Source organism: Staurois parvus, unplaced genomic scaffold, assembly GCF_062004578.1.
Source record: "Staurois parvus isolate SC_StPar_1 unplaced genomic scaffold, SC_StPar_1.0 ptg000942l, whole genome shotgun sequence".
NCBI classification, from domain to species: Eukaryota; Metazoa; Chordata; class Amphibia; order Anura; family Ranidae; genus Staurois; species Staurois parvus.
In genome coordinates this window covers 256,479-272,627 of record NW_028318738.1, presented here as the reverse complement: position 1 = coordinate 272,627, position 16,149 = coordinate 256,479, and the positions used below count along the sequence as shown (strand labels likewise).

Sequence of the window (16,149 nt, the reverse complement as noted above, 5' to 3'; positions counted from 1 at the left end):
CTCCACAAGGTGGGGATCTCACTTCTACCCAGACAGGAAGTCTCTATGGAAGACAGGAAGTGATGTCAGGTACAGACAGGAAGTGATGTCAGGTACAGACAGGAAGTGATGTCAGGTACAGACAGGAAGTGATGTCAGGTACACACAAGACTTTCAGTGTGGAAGCGAAGCAGAGAGGAGACGTTCCTGGAAGTGGCAGCAGAGGAGGTAATAAGATGTTATGTTCTATTTACACCCAGTAACCCCCCCGTCATGTCCGTCCTCTTCTTCCATAGTCACGTCCGTCCTCTTCTTCCATAGTCACGTCCGTCCTCTTCCTCCATAGTCACGTCCGTTCTCTTCCTCCATAGTCACGTCCGTTCTCTTCCTCCATAGTCACGTCCGTTCTCTTCCTCCATAGTCACGTCCGTCCTCTCCCTCCATAGTCACGTCCGTCCTCTCCCTCCATAGTCACGTCCGTCCTCTCCCTCCATAGTCACGTCCGTCCTCTCCCTCCATAGTCACGTCCGTCCTCTCCCTCCATAGTCACGTCCGTCCTCTCCCTCCATAGTCACGTCCGTCCTCTCCCTCCATAGTCACGTCCGTCCTCTTCTTCTATAGTCACGTGCGTCCTCTTCCTCCATAGTCACGTGCGTCCTCTTCCTCCATAGTCACGTCCGTCCTCTTCCTCCATAGTCACGTCCGTTCTCTTCCTCCATAGTCACGTCCCTTCTCTTCCTCCATAGTCACGTCTGTCCTCTTCCTCCATAGTCACGTCCGTCCTCTTCCTCCATAGTCACGTCCGTCCTCTTCCTCCATAGTCACGTCCGTCCTCTTCCTCCATAGTCACGTCCGTCCTCTTCCTCCATAGTCACGTCCGTCCTCTTCCTCCATAGTCACGTCCGTTCTCTTCCTCCATAGTCACGTCCGTTCTCTTCCTCCATAGTCACGTCCGTCCTCTTCCTCCATAGTCACGTCCGTTCTCTTCCTCCATAGTCACGTCCGTTCTCTTCCTCCATAGTCATGCCGTTCTCTTCCTCCATAGTCATGCCGTTCTCTTCCTCCATAGTCATGTCCGTTCTCTTCCTCCATAGTCACGTCCGTTCTCTTCCTCCATAGTCACGTCCGTCCTCTTCCTCCATAGTCACGTCCGTCCTCTTCCTCCATAGTCATGTCCGTTCTCTTCCTCCATAGTCATGTCCGTCCTCTTCCTCCATAGTCACTGTGACGTCTTTTATCTCCAGCAGATGATGATACACACATATATAGTGTGGGAACCCAGATTAACCCCTTCAGGGGGAGGAGTTGATGATAATATATTTGCCCCCAAAGCTGGCCTACATGGTTCAGTTTTATCGTTCAGCCAGCGGGATGACCATAAAAACTGAAGCGATTCCCCCATCCACACATTGGAGGTGGATGGGGGAATCCTCCCCGCTGCACTCTTGTATTCTGACAATGGGGGGACTCCTCCGCTCTCAGAATACACGGATCAGCACTGAAGCTATTGGCTGCAGCTGCTGGGGGGGTGGCTTTTATCCGGCAGTGGCCACACATGGATGGAAATGTGAGCGATCCCTGCTGAACCAGCTGAATTTCCATGGATCTATGGTCACCTTCAGTGACTTCCTCCCCTCCCCCTCATCTCCTTCATGATGGAAGTCATGCTGAGATCATCTCCCATTGGCTGAGCAATATTCTCATTTGTCTCTCAGCTCCTTCTTGCTATTCCTCGTCCTGCCTGTAGTTTCCTTGGATTGATTTTCTGTGTAGTGACCCCGGCTTGGTCTCTTGGATGCGCTCGTCTGTTGCTTGCCCTGACCTTTCTCCTGATTCCTGGATCTCCTCCTCATCTCTCCTCCATATCCTCTTACACAGCTTTTCTCCACACCTGCAGTGACCCTGGGGGGAGGAAACTTGGCACCAGCACGCCGCCAAATCCATCCCCACCATTAGGGGCTCTGGAGACAATTGTCTGCTATTTACACTCCGTTCCTCCGCACGTCACCTGATCACATGACAGCTTACTTCCACAGATTCCGGACAGATTTCTGGATGGTAAAGGTCAAAGGTCACTCTTCAGTTTAGGAGAGGTAGGACGCACCCAAGAACAATGATTTGGTTTGCATGGGAGCCTCATATAGAGGACCCCTCAAATCCCCCCATCCAAATGTCCCTCCATCCAGAATCTATATGTTCTATGACATCACACTGACCTCACCGCCCCTCCCCCCAATGTCCCTCTATCCAGAGTCAGAGAATCCTATGACATCACACTGACCTCACAGCTCCTCCTCCCAATGTCCCTCCATCCAGAGTCTATATGTCCTTTGACATCACACTGACCTCACAGTTCCTCCTCCCAATGTCCCTCCACCCAGAGTCAGAGAATCCTATGACATCACACTGACCTTACTGCTCCTCCTCCCAATGTCCCTCCATCCAGAGTCAGAGAATCCTATGACATCACACTGACCTTACAGCTCCTCCTCCCAATGTCCCTCCATTCAGAGCCAGAGAATCCAATGACATCACACTGACCTCATAGCTCTTAGGATGTGGGGGGCCCTTGGCATCCTCAGTAGCAAAGTTGAACTGCTTGTCATGTGTTGTATGTAATGATGCCATAATTGACAAATTTTTAACCTATGGAATGTGGGGGTCCTGTGGGGGGAAATTATACCTCAGACTGAAGTGGGGCTTTAATAAAATGGGGACTTGAAAGGTAAGGTGAGGAGGATTCTGGGAATATCATTTGATTTTACTATTTGTGTTCAGATCTAGAGTTTAAATAATCTATACCGGACGAAGGTATGTTTCCCTACACACCATCTGGCCAATTGATGAATCTAAAATATATAACCTTTACTCAAACATATAAACAACGTATGCTCAGCTGTAATTGATGGCTTTATATAATCCCATTTTAGATGAAGTGACGGCATACAAGGAGGTCCTGTAGTTTGATCAGAAGCCTATCAGCTTGACTCTATAATCTCTGTTAAGGAAATGGAGTTCCCCCCCCCTGGACAAAACTAATTGGATTGTATAATCTATCTTGTTACATATATGTAATATGGGTACACTCATCCACAGGCCTGAATGTCATCCTCTCGTGGATAAGCCCCATACATCACCATATCCAGACAAAATACCTCACTGTCTTGAGGAATGCAAATGATGCTTTGTAAAATGCAGTACAAACCTCTCAAAAAAAAGGGAGCGGAGTGAATATCATGTGCATTGAAAAAGTGCTCCCAAAGAAAAAAGAATCTCTACGTTTCACTCCAGAAAACAGAGCTTTGTCAGGGATACAAAGAACCAAAGTAGGTCACATAGTGGGTGGAAGTTGTGCTCAGCTGCACACGGTGGCACAATGGCACCTATCATTTGTTTCACCTCTATATATAGAGATGATCATCAAAATGCCCCCCCATCACACACAAAAGGAAGGAAGGTAAATCCTTCATTTACACCATGAGGTGCCCTTGATCCTAAACGGAAGATCCATTCTGCAAAAGACATTTATCTCGGCCCCCTTTTCTAGGACCTAGATTATATTTGTCAATAATCCAAAAGTCTAAGAGATCCGGCTATCCATCATGTTTTTGTATCATATGTCTTGCTACTGGTCTACCCTTGTTTGGAGCAATATCATTCACATGTTCAAGAACTCGTCTCCTAAAGGGGCAAATTGCTTTTCCTACATATATTAGGGGGCATGGGCATTTTAAAGCATAAATCCCCCCCTCTGCGCTGCAATTATAGCAATCTCTTATTTTAATAACCTCCCCATTTTTAGGTGTAACAAACTCCTTGGTATTGCTGAAGAAAGTCCGTGCCTTACAGTGACCACACCTGAAACTACCTTTTGGTTTCTCAGGCAGCCAAGTGTGTTTCATTGATGATTTAGAGGTTTTTTCTAGATGACTATGTACTAACATGTCTCTCAAATTCCTCCCCCGCCTGTAGGTTATCTTGGGGTCTGTAGATAGGATCTGTGATAGATTTGTCCTCACACAAAATGGTCCAATATCTCTTTATGATGTTGAAACTCTGCCCTGATTGATTTGAATATTTACCTATGATACGCATCCACTATTATGTTTTTCTTTTCTTTTTTTTGTATAATCTGTTTTTATTAAAGATTTTTAAAAATAGAAGGTAAAGAAACAGGATAAAGACACACAGAAACATATAGGGCAGATATCAATATTAGAAAAGGTTCCAATAGCAGACCCAGCGTACAATGATGTAATACAAGTATAGGTCCAGCACATGGTACAGTACAGATGACATGCCACATACCCCACACCCACTGTCAGGGCAGCGAGAAGCTTCACAAAACTTATCACCCAGAGATCTGACCGCCACGCAGGAGCTACGTCTCTGCTCGAGGCCAGCCAATCTCAGGGCGAAGGATCAAACATGCCCCCCCCCGTATACTTCAAGCTTCAAACTTAGACAGTAAAAATACCATTATATAGCACAAAGGGCATTTGCAGAAACTCAGCACTCGTGTGAGAAGGTGGAGCATATAAAAATAATCCAGAGAAAAGAAAAATAAAAGAGGGGAACAAAAGAAAGAGTACTAGAGGCCGTATAGGGCCAGTAGAATAGGAATAGTAACACAGGATTGAGGGCACGATGCTCATGCTAAAACAGGAGGGGGACAATTCAGGGAGCAGAACCTTGGAGAGACCCACCACATGGCAAGCTGGCCATAGAGTTTCTGGGTCTAGGCATGCAGAGGGACACCAGCTGGGGGAGGGGGGGTCTGGAAGCCCAGATGGGGGACCCAAGGAAAGGATTGAGAATTGTAGAGAGCCCGTATCTGGAGGAGAGTCAACTGGGTCCTCTAATTCCATAGAGTAGTACAACCACCCATCCCAAATGCCATGAAATTTCTCAAGGTTGTTTTTGACAGTATGGTTCCAGCGTTCGGCCTGATAGACCCTTTCAACCTCTTGCTTCCACTCTGCTACTGTAGGGCATCTACTCTGCTTCCATAGGCATTAGCAGCATTCAAAAGATGCAGAGTAACACTATGTTTATACGTTTTGATTGAGGAAGGGGTGCCATGAAACAGATAGTGTAGAGGGGTGAAATCAATAGGTTGAAGGGTCGTTTTCTGGATGCAGGGGGAAATATCCCTCAAAAACTTTTGAATCTTGGGGCAATGCCACCAAAGATGTAAAAAGGTGCCTTCCTGAGGACACCCCTGCCATCATCTATTATCAGACCCAGGGAAAATCTTAGCTAGCCGAGAAGGTGTCCTGTACCACCTAGATAAAAACTTATATCACGACTCTTGTGTTTTGAAACTAATGGACAAAGCATTGTAGTAGCAATTATGGCAAACCAGAAAACTCCGGACATGGACTTGAGGAATACAAATGATTTATTAAAAACAGCGCTGTTTTGACCCAGCCGGGCACAAGCCTGCAAAGCTGAGTGAGTTATAGAAAACTTCTTACAAGCGTATATACCAACGATTACGTCACAATACATACCGTATTTTTCGCTCCATAAGACGCACCTGACCATAAGACGCACCTAGGTTTTAGAGGTGAAAAACAAGAAAAAAAAATATTCTGAACCAATGGACTGCAGACACAGTACAGGGGATGACCAGAGACTGCGGACACAGTGCAGGAGATGACCAGAGACTGCGGACATAGTACAGGAAATGACCAGAGACTGCAGACATAGTATAGGAGATGACCAGAGACTGCGGACATAGTACAGGAGATGACCAGAGACTGCGGACATAGTACAGGAGATGACCAGAGACTGCAGACAAAGTACAGGGGATGACCGGAGACTGCGGACATAGTGCAGGAGATGACCAGAGACTGCGGACACAGTGCAGGAGATGACCAGAGACTGCGAACAGTACAGGAGATGACCAGAGACTGCGGACACAGTACAGGAGATGACCAGAGACTGCGGACACAGTGCAGGGGATGACCAGAGACTGCGGACAGTACAGGGGATGACCAGAGACTGCGGACAGTACAGGGGATGACCAGAGACTGCGGACAGTGCAGGGGATGACCAGAGACTGCGGACAGTGCAGGGGATGACCAGAGACTGCGGACAGTGCAGGGGATGACCAGAGACTGCGGACAGTACAGGGGATGACCAGAGACTGCGGACAGTACAGGGGATGACCAGAGACTGCGGACACAGTACAGGAGATGACCAGAGACTGCGGACACAGTACAGGGAATGACCAGAGACTGTGGACAGTGCAGGGAATGACCAGAGACTGCAGACAGTGAAGGGGATGACCAGAGACTGCTGACCTTTGGGGAGGGAGGGGGAGCGGGTACCTGAATTTGACAGGTACCCGCTCCCACTTCCGTGGAGCTGCCTTCCCTCTTCTTCCCGGGCCGGCTTCTGTGACAGCCGGGTGCCCACTGCGCAGGTGCGAGAAGCGCTTCGCTTTGTGAATGGCCCGGAGCCTTCTGGGACCTTTGATGTGTCCCAGAAGACACCCGATCATTCACAAAGCCCAGCACATGCGCAGTGGGCACCCGGCTGTCACAGAAGCCAGCGCGGGAAGACTGTGCAGCGCTGGAGCGAGGAACAGGTAAGGCCCTGCAGGAGACAACAGCTGAGCGGCCGGCCCGGTATTCTGACATGGTGGCCGCAAAAATACCGGACCGGCCGCTTTATATTCGCTCCATAAGACGCACTGACATTTTCCCCCCTTTTTGGGGGGGAAAAAAGTGCGTCTTATGGTGCGAAAACTACGGTACATTCCTCTTTCACTTCCTATATTTTCAACAGGGTTCCTAAACTCTGCAGAATAACCTTGGACAGCAGCTGCAGATAAGAATACCAGCTACGAGCCGGTACACAGTATTCACAGGAAATAAGTGAGGAGGGACTATGAGCCAAAAACCTTGCAAGCAGATACTGAAGTGTGGGGTCTTGTGAGCTACTATGGTGTATGCTAAAATATTGAAATATTACCAATACTGTGTGGTAAAATCGATACAATAATGAGATTATCATAAAAATTGTGTAAAGAAATATGTGAAAATGAGTGGTTCGCTTACACTATACACATCCTCATACCATTGTGTCATAGAAAATAAAGTCAGAAGTGGTGTCGCGCTCCACTACCAATTGCAAAAATGTAAATAAATAATAGTCCAGCTTCAAAAGAGTGCATATTATACACACTTTGAAAGCTGGACTGTTATTTATTTAATATTTATTTAATATTCACATTTTTGCAATTGGTAGTGAAGCGCGACACCACTTCTGACTTGCAAGCAGATACTGTTAGAAATGTTACAGTTTAAAGGGGAACTCTGCCATATCTGGGTGCTACCACATTCCCCTCTTTGATGCTATTGTGGGAATAGTTTAGGTTAATAGCAGAGCATACATCAAAGATCCGGCTCGCAGCAGCATTGGGATTGGTTATCAGGGTACGGTTTATCAGCTTGCCTGTGGAGCTGTATCTCCATATGGTCACCCAGGTTTTAGTGGGTCTATAGGTGGGGTCATAACAGGTTACCTGGTTCCCTACAGTGCACATTGAATACGTTGTTTCATTATGTACACAAGTGTCAGTCATTGTTCCCTCACCTTGATAATGAGAATGCCATAGTAACATTCTAGTGGTTACTGATCCTACTCTTGTAGTCTCGATACATGGGTCACATGATCTGCCCTCCCCCCTCTCGTTCTAGTCAGGGTTATTACTATGGCTACCAGCATTTTATTAAAACATTTTTATCAGGCATCCTATCGGTGTATATTCCCATCTTGTGCTGTGCATTGGCCAGTCAGCTTCCAGGTGTGACTGGAGCAGAGCTGGAATTCTTCCTTCTGGTCAGATGTAACCTTTTCTTCCACCATGCGTAGACTCAACAGCTTCCAGGTATGTGCTGAGAGCAGGGCTGGAGTCCTTCCTTCTGATCTCTTTGGTCAGCTTCAGCTTTAAGGGGTCTTGAGGGTCTGCTTTACTCAGCCAGGAATCTGTAGTGATCCCACAGATTCCTGGCTGAGCAGCTCGCTTTGCTCTGGAGTGATGTATCCAGGGGGTCACCTTGGCCACCTTGATGGCTGTGGGAGTGGATAGCAGAACAGTGTAAGGACCTCCATCTGGGCCCTAAAGGGATTACGCTCCACTCCTTTACCCACACTGCATCTCCTGGTGCAAAGGGATGGACGGGGTTGGACAGGCGTATGGGGAGTTTCTCTTGAACCCACTTCTCTATATCCTGCATGTTCTCCCCCAACTTCTGTAACAGTTCATGGTTCACCACCCTTCCTATCTGGTGTAAGTCTCCCTTGATACCTCCAATGATGGGTGGGGGCCTACCATATAGTACTTCAAAAGGGGACAAATTTGTCCTCTTGTTGTAGTACTCCAGATTCTCAACAAGGCAATGGGCAGCATCAAGGTCCACTTCATTTGGGTTTCCTGACAGAGTTTTGCCAGTTGTAACTTTAGGGTGCGGTTCATTCTTTCCACTTTTCCAGATCTTTGAGGCCTGTATACGGTGTGTAGTCTCCAAGTGGTCTTGAGTATGGCTGCAAATATCTGAAGGCACTTGTGAACAAAGTCAGAACCATTGTCTGAGCCTATGGAGGAGGGATCTTCATATCTAGGGATAATTTCCTGTATTAGGCATTTGACCACTTCTCTGGTAGTTTCAGTTCGTATAGGCCAGGCTTCCACCCAGCCTGAATAGGTGCAGACGGCCACCAGCAGATATTTATATCCTCCTGAAGGGGGCATAACAGTGAAGTTGACCATTAATTCTTCCATTGGTGAGGTCCTACTGCTTGTACTCTGGGAGTTGGTACAGGCCCTTGTCTTGGATTGTTTCTGGTTCATTCCACACATCTACTGGCTGCTGCTTGTGATTGCGTGTATAGACAGGGAATGTAAAAATATCTCTCTAGGGCCTTTTCAATGGCTGTTTTGCCTGTGTGTGTTCCCTTGTAGAATTCTGTCACTAATTCAGTTGCTACAGTAGCTGGAATGACAATTCTTCCATCCTGCAGTTGATACCACCAGTCTTCCTGTACTTTCCAGGTTCAGTCTCTATCCATTCTTGTTCTGCCTTTGTATAGATTGGGTCCCATTCAGAGAGTGGTACTGAGAACAGAGGGGCCATAATCTGTTGTGGGGACCGCTGAAGTGCTGCCTCTTTGGCTGCTTGATCTGCTTTTCTGTTGCCTTTGGCCACCTGGGAGTCTCCTTTTTGATGACCCCTACAGTGTATTACTGCAACTTCCGAGGGGGCCCATACTGCTTCCAAAGGTTCTAGTATTTCTGTCCCATACTTGATGCTCTTTTCCCTGGATGTGATGAGTCCTCTTTCCTTGTACAGGGCTCCATGAGCATGAAGAGTCAGGAAGACATACTTAGAGCCCACATAATCATTCAGTCTTAGGCCTGCAGCTAGTTCTAACACTCAGGTCAGGGCAATTAATTCCACTTTTTGTGCAGAGGTCCCCTGTGGTAGGGCTGTTGCCTCAATCACCGTTTCCTGTGTGACTACTGAATAACCGGCATGGTGGATTCCATCCTTTATGAAACTGCTGCTATCAATGTAATATTCAACATCTGGCTTTCCCAAGGGACTGTCTCTCAAGTCTAGCATAGACTTCATCCATTACCTGGAGGCAGTCGTGTATTAGGGGTTCTTTTGAGGTGGGGAGCAGGGTGGCGGGGTTCAGAGTGTTAGTCTCTAAATGGATTTGAGGATTTTCACACAGCATGGCCTGGTATTTGACCATCCGGCTGTTAGTAAACCAGTGATTTCCCTTATAATCCATCAATGCCTGAATGTGGTGTGGAACTCCTGACATAGATCTCTTGGCCCAGTGACAACTTGTCCGCTTCGGCCACCAAGAGATAGCCCACAGCCAAGGTGGCCAACCTTGAGCTAGTGTCCAGTTTGGAAAGGTACGCCACTGGCCGACATTTTATAAAAAAAATTTTTTCACAACTCCGAGTTTATTAAAAAAGTCATATAAGGACAATTTTTGTTGGGGATAATTAACTTTTTGAATATTTTTTGATTATTTATTTTATTCTTATTGATTTTAACATATGATTGGTTAAACACTGTGGTCATCTAGTAAGAAGGAGCGCTGCCTTTTTTTAAATTTATATGCACACCTGGTTAAGGGTTAGGTGAGCTGCTCTTCACATTTGCATATTAATTTGCACATTGATTGGTTGATTGATTTTTTTGTGGCTCTGTCCATATTCTAATTATCTTAATGTGGCGTTTGTCTGGCCAAACCTAGTATTTCTTCCTCTAGACCTGTTAATGTATCACCTCCCACGTTGGTTGTGTTGGCATTTTTTACTTGGCTTTGGGGTCCCCCTCAAGCAGGCCCTGGGCTTTCTCTGGAGGCCATAGACCTGACCTTTGGTCTTATGTCCTTTTCCCCATTGCAGATTTTGGAATACTTTGCCCCCCCCCCTCCATCCCAGGCCAAGAGAGCCATTTGGTTGTCTTGGTAAGTGTGGCCCCCGCCAGGGCATGTGCTGTAGTTGGAGCCAGACACCTATTGCCCTTTTGTCTTTTTTCTCATTGCAGGATTTTGACGTATCTGCCCCCCCTTGGTCCAAGAGGGCCAGTTGTTTCTTTTGGTAAGTGTGGCCCTTCCTCCAGGGCATGTGCTGTCTTTGGAGCCCAGACAATTGACCCTTGCCCTTATGTCCCTTTTTTCTGTTGCAGATTTTCACACTAACACACGGACATCCCACCACTTAGGACCTGCTGCTTCTGCTGCAAACAGCACCTAGTCAGACTCACTGCCCACTTGTCCTCCCATGGCACCCCCAAGGAGGCAAAGAGTCCAGGGTTCCAGGGGGGGTCATGGTGCCAGGGGGGATACTAGGCCCCCCACTGGCCATGATGCCAGGGGGGCTACTAGGGCCCAGGGGTCCACTAGGGCCAGGGGGGGCATGGAGGGCCAGAGGTCTGGCTATGATATGAGAAGGTCACAAGCTGGTGGCAGAAGGGGCCAGGCTTCCTTCAGAGAAGAGGCGGAAGCTGAGCTGAGTACCTCACCTGGGTCTGATGCCTCCCCTTTGAGCCCAGGAGAAGGGACATCAAGGGCAGGCAGAAGGTCCCGGTCCAAGCCCAAGTTTCCACCCTTCTCCCGTGATGAGACCTGGGCCCTGGTGGTTGCTTATGTAGAACGGGCTGAACGCATCTCGGGGCACAGGCCCTCCCGCAGTGGTCAGGCAGCAAAGGACCGTCTGTGGAAAGAAATCATGGTGGCCGTAAATGCAGTGGGCAGGATGTTACGCCGGAACCTCAAGAACGTGAAGAAGCGTATGCGTGATCTGAGGCGGAGATTAAAGGAGAAGCTGACTCTGTGGGCTCAGCAGGGGCATGTTACAAGGCATGGGGTGGACCCTGACCATCTGCAGGTCCTGTCTCAGACAGAACGGGCACTTCTGCCAATCATTGGCCTCAACACGATTGTTGGGGTGAAGGCTCATGGAGATAATGATGATTGCCACAGTGGTAAGTACACCACACATGTCCATATTGTGTCTTCAAAGTTGTGTTATCTTTTTAACATTTAACATTTGTTCATTTTGTGTTGTGTTGTAGCCAGTCCCGAGGCAGGGGCAGCCCCAGCCAGCCCATCAGAGGACAAGCCAGAAGATCACGCATACGCTGATCCAGAGGTGTTCCCTCCTGGTAAGTACTCATTGGGAATGCACCCCGTAATGTTGAACAGACTGCTAGAACATCAAACATCTCACATGTCAATGTCCTATTCACAGCACAACATCAGCAGGAGGAGGAGGAGCGGCTCCCCCCACTGCAGCCAGGAATGGAGGAAGATCTGGGTATGTATTAATGTGCTTGTCTACAACAATCATAATCACTCAGGATCAGCCAATGAGCATCCTCTTAGGAATGCAGAACAAACCAATGCTAAACTCTGTGTGAACACAAATATATCTCCACAACACGCTGGATTTCTTTGGGGTTCCTCACTGTATTGCGCTCAAACCCCTAGAGAAATCAGTGTGGAAAACTGTTACCACACAGAAATGTGTCTAATCCCTGCCAAATGTCCTGGGACCAGTTTCCCTGAACCATGAAAAGCGGGTAACCCCACCAAACCAAATGGGGGAACTAACTGATGAGAGCAATAAAGTTCCAAACATCACTAACTAGCTGACATCTCCTGAGCGTTCCAAATCAGACTCGTCCTCGCAACTTCACAACTTCTCCCAGACACAAAAACATTCCACGCATGTAAACACATACATGTAATCTGACCGACGTCAACATGCTGAACTCTGACAGTCCCAGAATATCCAATGTGTTTGGTGTTTAGTGACATCATATATCATGCCTGCTCAATATACAGGAAATGATCCACTACAGGGACCCATCACCTCCCAATCGTGCCGCTCACCTTCAGGTTTGAGCCACACAAAGGGAAGGTCAAACACACTTTGGTCACCACTATGGGTGGCAGAACTGGCAACATTCCTCCACTTCACTTGGAATCAGTAAGTCTCATTTTAAGGCCGCAGGTCTCCAGGCAAATCCTTGTTAAAAGTAAAGCCCAGAAGAGCTCATGATTGTTTACATTTCCATTCAATGAGTTTATTGGCCCCTTAAGGATGCAGATTTCCAGAGAAGTGTTTAACCACTTGTCACCCGCACTGTAGCTGTCATTTGGCTACAGTCCTGGGAGGGCATCCTATGACATCCTGCCAGAACACGCCCTCCCACAGGCCCCTGGGGGTGCACACCCAGCCATCTCAGGGGTCGCTGTGGACACAGCTGATCACGTGATGTGGTAAAAGGCCAATCACAGCGGCCTTTTACCACGTGATCACGGCAGATCACCAGTAAATGCAGTTGCCGGTTATCGGCTGCACTTTCCTCATGCTGTCACAGTGTGAGGAAAGTACTGCAGATAACCGACAATTGGCAGAGGACGGATCGGCACCGATCACCAGCTCACTGATGATCATTGACCTGATGATCAGAGCCCAGCAGTGCTGCCAGTCAGTGCTGCCTATCAGTGCCACCTCATCAGTGTCCATCAGTGCTGCCTATCTCTGCCACCTCATCAGTGCCCATCAGTGCTGTCTATCAGTGCAGCCTCATCAACACACATTAGTGAAGGAGAAAAATTACCTGTTTGAAAAAGAGAAACAAGGACAAAAATTTTTCGATTTAAAATTTTTAGCTCTTTTTTTTGTTTATAGCACAAAAAACAAAACACCCATCAGAGATTAAATACCACCAGAAGCAACCACTATTTGTGTGAAAAAAAGGATAAAAATGTCATATGGGTACAGTGTTGCATGACCACAATTGTCATTCAAAGTGTGACAGCGCTGAAAGGTGAAAATTGTCCGGGGCAGGAAGGGGGTCTAAGTGCCGGGTAGGCTAGTGGTTATAAAAGCTGTGCTGACACTGCTGGCAGTAACATCTAGTGGGCCCCTCTCCTGACTTGTTTCATCATGTGATCTGGGACTTCAGCATAGGAAAACTTGGTCAACATCAAGAAATGTAGCTACTCACCCAATCGTCAAGTTCCAAGTGACGGCGACCATTCTCCCATTGCTCAAAATGTAGAGGCCAAATCAAATACATACCAAGACTGAGAATTCTTGGGGCCATTTTCCCGGAGTCCAAAAACCCAACCAGATCCAAATAAAATTACACAAAATTTTCATTTTTCTAATTCTTGAAAAAGGAATCCCCAGGGGCAAATCATTTTAAAGTGCTCCTCCCCCCCAAAAAAAAATAGAACCTAACTAATGCTTTGGGCCTCTTATGTAAACTTGGGGCCAATAATTAGACTGCTTCATTTTGGCACATCACATGACTAGCAGGAAGATCTATTCCTTTGCCAGACTTATCCACCGAGAATCTCGGTGGAAAGCCCAAAAGGCATCATAAAGACTAATCTATAGTTCATTGACAAATACACTATATTGCCAACACTGCTGGGATGACTTCCTTTCCGCACACATGAACTTGAATGGCATCCCAGTCCTAGTCCGTAGGGTTCAATATTGAGTTGGCCCCGCCCTTTGTAGCTCAGCTTCCAATCATCTGGAAAGGCTGTTTAATGTTTTTGGATACTCTGAGATTGCCACATGAGTTCATTATTTTCTTTTTCACATTGAGTTTGCAGGAGACCTGCGGTTTAAAAGTGATTAAAGGAGTTTTGGATGCATTGCTCTTGGTCTCTTCAGATCAACAGTTATATCAACAATTCTTTTCAGTGCATTTACATGCATTTGGTTTTGGAAATATTTTGGGGAACATTTAGATTTGACCCGACCCCTTTTTTTCCCTGGGTGACCCTTCTATAACCTATTGAATCCTTTTTGGAATGTTGCCTTAATGACAAATGTTATATCTTTTGCTTTAATGTTTGAAGCCCATGGTCAAAATGGCTGCAGTAGCTTATGGGCATAATGGAGCCATCCTAACACATCTGCCTCCTTGTTTGGCAGGAAAGGTGGCCCCTCATTCTTGTGGCCCCTGCTCCTGAGCCTTACCATGCCTCTTTCTACTCCCTACCAGTCTCCTGGGCTGTGGCTGCCAGTGTCCTATTTCTCTGGATAAACTTGGGTGAAGAACATACCAATGAGCAATCCCTCAAACCTTGGTCACAAATGTCACATCATACATACAGCCTAACTAGTATCTGTTACTAATCAGCATCTTGAACTCTATTTGCAGATCATCTTTTGCCCCTGGAGGCCCCAGCTGTTGGAGTGGGAGAAGAATCTGCATCTGATGTTGGGGTACGGGAACTGCTGTAATGGGTGGGGGATGTACAAATGCATGTTGCATGTGTATTTGGGAAATGGCATGTTTTTTTTTTTTTTGTTTTGTGGTGCAGGGAAGTTCAGGCACTCCAAACTTGTGTGAAATGCCGTCACCTCCACCTGAGTTGCCTGAACCTCCGGTAAGAGATGGTACAGATGTTCTCCCTAATGAGTCACCCATTTAGAGTATAACTCCGTTCCTGGCTGGGCAGGATTTGGCAACGTGATGTGTAACTTACTTTTTTTGGATCCTTGCTTAGTCAGGAGCTGGAGGGAGTGATGTGCATGTGACAAATCAGCAGGAAGGTATCAGTCTGGGGAAAGATGCCAAACCATTCATTTTGGTCAAATGCTGATCCAGTGTAATGTGTCAGGGAAAGACATTCACCAATACCTGGTCCTAGGGGTGGGACAAGAACATGATCTAGTGTTTGGTGTCAGACGAGCCCCCTGTCCTACTGTACGCTTGTGCTGTGTGTTAAACACTCTTTCATTTTTCGTTTGTTTCTCCTTGCAGTCAACATTGGATCCAGCTGGATCGGCACCCCATCTACCTGGACCCGGCCCCCTTCTCAAGCTTGGGGAAAGGCTGTTGTTCAACATGGAGAGATTATGGGAGCAAAGGAGGCTTTCTAATGCATCCAGTAATATAGAAAGGTTACTGGTGCTCCAACATGAAACCCTGCTTGGACTTGTCACCGCGGTCAGGGAGCAGACTGCAGCGTTGCAGGACCTTAGTCATGATATCCGGGCCTTATGTCAAGCAGGGCCTGAACAAAATGCACCTTCGGCCAGAGGATCCCAACCCCTGTGCAGTAGTTGTTTGGGGCCAATGCCAAGGTTGCCACAGAGTTCCCCTGTAGAAAGTACCCGGGAAGCAGCAGGGGAACAAGCTTTGGAGGTGCCAATTCTGGAACTACCCACTCTGGAGCAGCCCCCTCAAGAAACCCCACCCGAAGACTAGTATGCCTCCTTCCCCATGGATCCCTCTTCTGCACCTTCCTCACACTCCCCTTGACCACACCCCCACTTTCACATCCTCTCCCCTTGTTTCTACACGCCCCTCCTCTCAATCCCATTTCCACCCTTACCTTCCACGTGCTGCCCACTCTCCTCAGCCCTCAAATGCCCCTCCCCACATTCTCCCTGTCTTCCATTCCCCCCATTCAACCTCTCCCCCAGCACTCCCTCCCCACCACTCTTCCCCAGCCCCTCCACACACTGTACCTCCCCAACCCTCACACCCACCCCCTCTGCAGCCGCCTCCTCCTTCCCATTCATTTTGTATTTTTTTTTATAATAAACATTATTTGGAAAGTAGCAGAACGTGTCTTTCAAATTGTCAGAAATGC

The 16,149-nt window shown here is 47.5% G+C and overlaps 3 protein-coding genes across 4 annotated transcripts in view; 2 read left to right on the top strand and 1 right to left on the bottom strand.

The window, feature by feature from the left end:
• LOC149441814 (uncharacterized) overlaps positions 1 to 16,149 on the top strand; it is a 91,168-nt gene that overhangs the window by 19,227 nt on the left and 55,792 nt on the right. The window contains exon 2 of the mRNA XM_089656859.1: positions 10,563 to 10,615. Coding sequence (XP_089512985.1) covers positions 10,563 to 10,615 — 53 coding nt within the window. The remainder of the gene's footprint in view (positions 1 to 10,562; positions 10,616 to 16,149) is intronic.
• LOC149441816 (uncharacterized) overlaps positions 1 to 16,149 on the bottom strand; it is a 35,886-nt gene that overhangs the window by 8,108 nt on the left and 11,629 nt on the right. The gene's annotated exons all lie outside the window — the stretch shown is intronic.
• On the top strand, positions 123 to 16,117 carry LOC149441817 (uncharacterized). Of its 2 annotated transcripts, none has more exons than XM_089656842.1 (7): positions 123 to 207; positions 10,563 to 10,615; positions 10,704 to 11,501; positions 11,592 to 11,681; positions 11,768 to 11,833; positions 14,709 to 14,773; positions 15,315 to 16,117. In XM_089656842.1, exons 3-7 carry the CDS (start codon positions 10,799 to 10,801, stop codon positions 15,759 to 15,761), a joined length of 1,371 nt encoding a protein of 456 aa, XP_089512968.1. In that variant the 5' UTR covers positions 123 to 207; positions 10,563 to 10,615; positions 10,704 to 10,798; the 3' UTR covers positions 15,762 to 16,117. The 2 variants fall into 2 exon arrangements, with proteins under 2 accessions (XP_089512968.1, XP_089512969.1); XM_089656843.1 differs by lacking the exon at positions 15,315 to 16,117 and adding an exon at positions 14,872 to 15,290.